This window comes from Mastomys coucha, unplaced genomic scaffold (assembly GCF_008632895.1).
Source record: "Mastomys coucha isolate ucsf_1 unplaced genomic scaffold, UCSF_Mcou_1 pScaffold8, whole genome shotgun sequence".
In the NCBI taxonomy this organism is placed as follows: Eukaryota; Metazoa; Chordata; class Mammalia; order Rodentia; family Muridae; genus Mastomys; species Mastomys coucha.
Genome location: NW_022196914.1, coordinates 53,938,709 through 53,944,731, shown reverse-complemented (window position 1 = coordinate 53,944,731; position 6,023 = coordinate 53,938,709). Strand labels below are relative to the sequence as shown.

Genomic DNA, 6,023 nt, shown 5'->3' with positions numbered 1-6,023 from the left:
AAAAGCACAGTGGCAAGAATGTTAGGAGAAAATACTTAACACCTGTGTAAACATGAACCCATTTCCCCCTCACTGGTTTGTGATAAGATTCAATTTTATAGCTGTAGATAAATATTACAATTAATACATGTACTGCAAATGTTGTTCTGTTTTGTGTGAGGCAGACTAACCTTGTGGCTCAGGCTGGCTACAGGAGGCAATCCTGCCCCAGACTTCCAGATGGTAGAATTATAGGTATAGCTACCAAGCCTAGCATAGATTTTTTTTTAGACTTATTTAGCATGCATTCTGCAGATTTATACATGTATATATAAAATGTATTGAATAAAGAGAGCTGGTGATTTCAAACTCTATCAGTAAAAAAACAACAAAGCAGTTATCTTTTTATCAAAAGGAAATTTTTTTTTCTATAACATTACTGTTTGTATTGCTGAAGACTCCAATTTGCAGTGGGTTTCTTTCCTTCAGCATTTTACTTATTTTTGTGTTGCTGGAGATTAAACTCAAGACTTCATGCATGCTCTGTAAAACACCCCAAGCTGAGTTGCACCCCTAGACCTCTCTTCTCTCCTCCTCCTCCTTTCTCTTTCTCCCTCTCTCTCTCTTTCTCTTTCTCTCTCTCCTTTCCCCTCCCCCTCTCTGTGTTTGTTCCCCTGTTCTTTCCCCTCCCCATCTCCCTCTCTCTGTAGATCAGCTAGCTGTGAACTTCCAGAGATCTGACTGCTTCTCCCTACTGAGTTCTGGAATTAAAGGGGTGGGCCACCACACTCAGCTCTCTTTCAGTATTTTCAAAGGTATGTTTTTGATTTGTATGGGAGAGCTGACACATTTGTACAATTACAAGCTTTGAAAATATATAGCTCATTATAAGAATTCCAAACGGTTGAAGTCATGTTTAATTTGTTTCCAAATCTTGCTGTGAGTTTTTTTTTTTTTTAAAATCCAAGAGTAGGCATGGCTTTCAAAGCAGATGTTTAAGATTTAAAATGTTCAGCCAAGAGATGGGTCTAAAACTTTTGATTATCAATTTAAAAACTGCATGTAGCTGACAATGTGAGGGTGACCCAGGTGATTTTCACACGCTTTAGAGATGTGGCTTTAAGCAAAAGAACAAATTCCTATTGTACATTACTGTGGTGTACCTGCTTGATGACTTGGACACTGACAGGAAAGATGACATCAATATATAAAGTGGATTATAAACCTACTAGACAATGTTAGGAATGGTTCAACATAGTTTAGTATGAATAATTGGATTTTTATGGCTTGTTTTTTAAACAAGGTCTTTTGTAGCCTTGGCTGGCCTTGAATTTCCATATCTCATTGCCTCTGCTCACCAAGTGTTGGGATTATAGTCATGCACTGCCTTGCCAGGCTGATAAAAACTTTTTGTTTGTGCTTTTTGGGAACTCTGATAACTGAATACAACTTCAAAACTTTAGTGCAGTGACTGCCCAAAGAGATTCTCAGAGCAGTACAGTGAGGAAAGCCGAAGCAACAAAAGATGGATAAATTGAGATGAATGTCCACGCTCTTTAGGACATGACTGAATTTTCCTACAGTTTTAGTATTTTCCTGAGTTGTCTTTGCATACTTGTCTATCTTAAATTGTGTCTGAAGGATGCCAGGGGAGAATGGAACCCTTTGGCTTTAAAGCATGGCAGAGTTCCCGGACTGTTTAGGGTACGTTCTGAACACAGTTGTCGATCCAGATTCACTCAGGGTCCTTGAACAAAGTCTCAGTGTCCCTCTGCCTTTGCTCCTCTTGCCCGGGGGTTCAAGGCCACCTGTGCGACCTGGCACAGCAGTCTCTCCTCCGGAAGATAGGCAGCATACCCGTAGCCACAAACTCCCGGCTAGGGAGAAGAGGGGCGGGGCTGGGGCCCAAGAACGCGGCGGTGCGCAGGCGCTGCTGGGGGACGCGGAGGGGGGCGGGGCGCCGCCGGGCAGCAGGGACGCGCGCCGCCGCTACCACCGCCGCCGCCGCCGCCGCCGCCGCCGCCGCGTCAGCAGCGTGCCGCACGTGCCCGTGTTTACGTCCCTCGTGGAGCCGCAGACGTCACAGCCGAATGGCAACATTGTGGCGGTGCTGAGACTCGAGGTTTAGGAATCGCCTGCGTTCTCATTCTGGCTGGTTCGCCGCTGTCGGCGGGTGGCAAGAGAGGCGGCGGGAAGGTAGGCCCCGGAGAGCGGCGGACGCGCGCCTCTGCACGCAGCCCCGCGGCTCCGCGCAGGCCGGTCCGGCGGCCCAGGGCCCGGCGCTGCCGCAGAGAGCGACTTGTAAACAGATCTGGCCGCACGTGACCATGTGAACTACCTGCTCCGGGCCGCGTTATTGTCTGTGGTGAGAGTCGCACCACAAAGGAGCCGGTGGATGAGCGGCCGGCGCGCTAAGATGGCTGAAGGCGCCCGGCAAGGGTGAGCTGGGGGCGCGGCCACCGCGGAGACTCGGCCGGGCGGCCCCCCTCGGTCGGGCACCGGAGCTACCATGTCGTTCGCGTTGGAGGAGACCCTCGAGTCCGACTGGGTGGCGGTGCGGCCCCACGTATTCGACGAGCGTGAGAAGCACAAGTTTGTGTTCATTGTGGCCTGGAACGAGATTGAAGGCAAGTTTGCTATAACCTGTCACAACCGGACGGCCCAGAGACAGAGAAGCGGGTCTCGGGAACCGGCGGGGACGGCCGCGTCTGATGGGAGCCGCGGGCCCGGCAGCCCGGCGGCCAGGGGTCGGCCCGAGGCCGCTGCCTCTGCTACAGCGCTCCGGAGCCCCGGACCACGAAAGAGCCAGGCCTGGGCCGAGGGCGGCTCTCCGCGCAGCGCGCGCAGTCTCAGGGGGGATTCTCCTCGGGGTCCCGCCGGCAAAGGACCGGAGAGTCCTCTCCGTAGCCCGGCGCGGGCTAAGGCCAGCCCGCTCCGCAGAGGCGCCGAGTCTCGAGATGCGACCGGCAGTGTCACGCCAGCCCCGCCGGCGCCCCCGGTGTCGTCGGTGCGGGTGGTGAGTGCCTCCGGGGCGGTCTCCGAGGAAATCGAGGTCCTGGAAATGGTGAGAGAGGACGAAGCGCCACAGCCGCTCCCCGACTCGGAGCAGCCGCCGTCTGCCGCGGAGCTGGAGTCTCCGGCCGAAGAATGCAGCTGGGCCGGGCTTTTCTCCTTCCAGGATCTGCGGGCCGTGCATCAGCAGCTGTGCTCAGTCAACTCCCAGCTGGAGCCGTGTCTGCCGGTGTTCCCTGAAGAGCCGTCCGGCATGTGGACAGTGCTGTTTGGGGGAGCCCCCGAGATGACCGAGCAGGAGATAGACGCTCTGTGTTACCAACTCCAGGTCTACCTGGGCCACGGTCTGGACACGTGTGGCTGGAAGATCCTTTCCCAGGTGCTTTTCACCGAGACGGATGATCCGGAGGAGTATTACGAAAGCCTCAGTGAGCTGCGGCAGAAGGGCTACGAAGAGGTGCTTCAGCGGGCCAGGAGGCGCATCCAGGAGGTGAGTGCCTAGTCGGAACATCGGTCCTGGTTTTGATGTCTCACTGCCAAGGGCTGAAGACTGGGTTTGGGGATCAGCAAGTGTCTTCTATCTGCGGAAAAAAGAACGGGAGGGCTCCTGATCGGCTTTCTTTACGTATCTCAGCATGGGTCTTCAGGAAGTCTTTTTTTTTTTTTTTTTAACCCCTCCAGTTTACTAAAACATACAGGTAGAGATGAAAGCATTTAGAAAAACAGGTATTCTGTAAACTTAAACTAAATGAATGTTCCTCTCCCCTAAATTAACTTGCCCAGACATTAGCTCCCCTTTCAGGATGTCATGTTTATGTACTGAAAATAGTTGTCTTAATGGAACAAAGTTGATCTGCTTTTGTTTGCCTTGTGTGCTCTGGCACCATAGGTAGGTATGAAATTTTACTTTTCAGCAATTTGCGGTGCTGAAAGTGTACCAGTGAACTACACCCAGCCCTAAATTCATTTTTAAATAAGTGTGTTGACTTGTCCAAATGAGAATGGACAAATAAAATTTTAGACTATTAAGTCGTTACAGATGGCTCAAGTTTCACTCCTGTTTTAGGGAGAAGGAAGGTCAAGGGCAGGAATGCTTTGTTTTTATATGTAGTGTGAAAACTTATTCTTTAAATAACAGGAAATAAAGGCTATACATATGAAACTCTGCAGTATGTGTTTATAGTCATACCTCTTCTGTAGAAACGTACTAAAAAGTGTAATTTAATAAGGTGACTTCTAAGCTGGGCTGTGGTGGCGCACGCCTTTAATCCCAGCACTTGGGAGGCAGAGGCAGGTGGATTTCTGAGTTCGAGGCCAGCCTGGTCTTCAGAGCGAGTTCCAGGACAGCCAAGGCTACACAGAGAAACCCTGTCTCGAAAAACCAAAAAAAAAAAAAAAAAAAAAAAAGTGACTTCTAATGTACAGTAGTACAGTATATAGTTTTTCAAAGCAATTTACTGTTTTAATGTCACAGTATTCTGTGCTTGGACTTGGGGTGGAGAGAAGCTCCTTTTTATGGAGTTTTTATTCCTGACTTGGTGTCATTTGTATGTATATTTAACAGGTGTTAGGCCAGGAACCTGGAATGCTCTTAGCTTCTTCATAGAATAGTTGGTTTTTTTTTTTGTTTTTAAGAGAGAGAGAGAGGGCAGGCAGGCAGCAGGAGAGGAAGGAGGACTTAAATAGGATTTGATTTTTCTCTCTCTCTTTTTGGTTTTTCCAGACATGGTGGCCCTGGCTGTCCTGGAACTCAACTCTGTAGACCAGGCTGGCCTCAGAATTTCTGGAACTCAGAAATCCACCTGCCTCTGGCTCCCAAGTGCTGGAATTAAAGGTGTGCACCACCACTGCCCAGCTGGTGTTTGTCTTTGCTATTATTTCTCACTTATACACTACTAGTACATTTACAACTTCCTCTATCAAGATTCTTCATTCTAACCAGGGTGGTGGTGGTGCACGCCTTTAATCCCAGCACTTGGGAGGCAGAGACAGGCAGATTTCTGAGTTCGAGGCCAGCCTGGTCTACAGAGTGAGTTCCAGGACAGCCAGGGCTACACAGAGAAACCCTGTCTCGAAAAATCAAAAAAAGAAAAAAAAAAAGATTCTTCACTCTAGTTCATGGCACTTGGGGCATGTGGATTTTTGTGAGTTCAAGGCCAGCCTGGTCTGAATAGGGAGTTCCAAGACAGCCAGGACCTCTTAGTGACAAACTGTCTGGAAAGATTCTTCCGACTCTACACTTCTTCCCTTTGGTGTACTGTATGGGAAACATCACCCGTAATGCTTCCTAGAGTTCAAGGATCTGTTTTCATTTCCCCCTTTACTAGCTCACTTCCTGGAGACTTCTACTTTGATAAGCTTTTTGGAAAGAGGTGACAAATATATTCTTTATAGTGTTCATATTAACCTGCATTTCGTTTAAGCTTTTAAAGTAGTGTTTTATTATTCAATGATATGTCTGTATGTGCTCGTTTCTCAAACTGGGAATTATAGCTAGTGTTTTCAAAACTAGAAACTTTTTATCTCTAATTTAGAAATGTCTGGTTTCAACCTTATTGATACTTAATAAAAGGTGGTTATCTATCTTTAAAAATGAGCTTCCAAAAACTTAATTTTCTAGAACTCTATTTTGAGGGTTAGTTTTTTTCTAAAACACATTTTCTTAGTTAAAAATGTATTATTAACTAGATGTTTTATTCTCTTTAAAGTGTTTTTTTTTTTAATTAAAAAAAATTAAATTAAGGTTTCTTTCTGTAGCCAGAGTGGCTTGGAAACTGACTAATAGGTAGTCCAAGTTGACCCCAAACTCTTGATTCTACTGCTTCAGCCTCTTGAGTGTTAGAATCATAGGTGCAAGCCACCACACCTGACTATTTGATTCTCTTTAGCAGAGGAAAAAAACCTGAAACAGTAATTTTAGGAGTCCTTTGTATTGGGAAACAAATGTTTATTAAAAATTCATTAACAAATACATAATCTTGTAGTTCTTTATGAAGTTGACTTGAATGGTTTTTTTTTTTTTTTTTTTTTTT

General features: G+C 47.1%; 1 protein-coding gene across 1 annotated transcript in view; it reads left to right on the top strand.

Moving 5' to 3' along the window:
- The first annotated feature begins 1,957 nt into the window (after nucleotides 1–1,957).
- The window catches only part of Jmy (junction mediating and regulatory protein, p53 cofactor), a 60,500-nt gene continuing 56,434 nt past the window's right edge, over nucleotides 1,958–6,023 (top strand). The window contains exon 1 of the mRNA XM_031359813.1: nucleotides 1,958–3,481. Coding sequence (XP_031215673.1) covers nucleotides 2,489–3,481 — 993 coding nt within the window. The 5' untranslated portion in view covers nucleotides 1,958–2,488. The remainder of the gene's footprint in view (nucleotides 3,482–6,023) is intronic.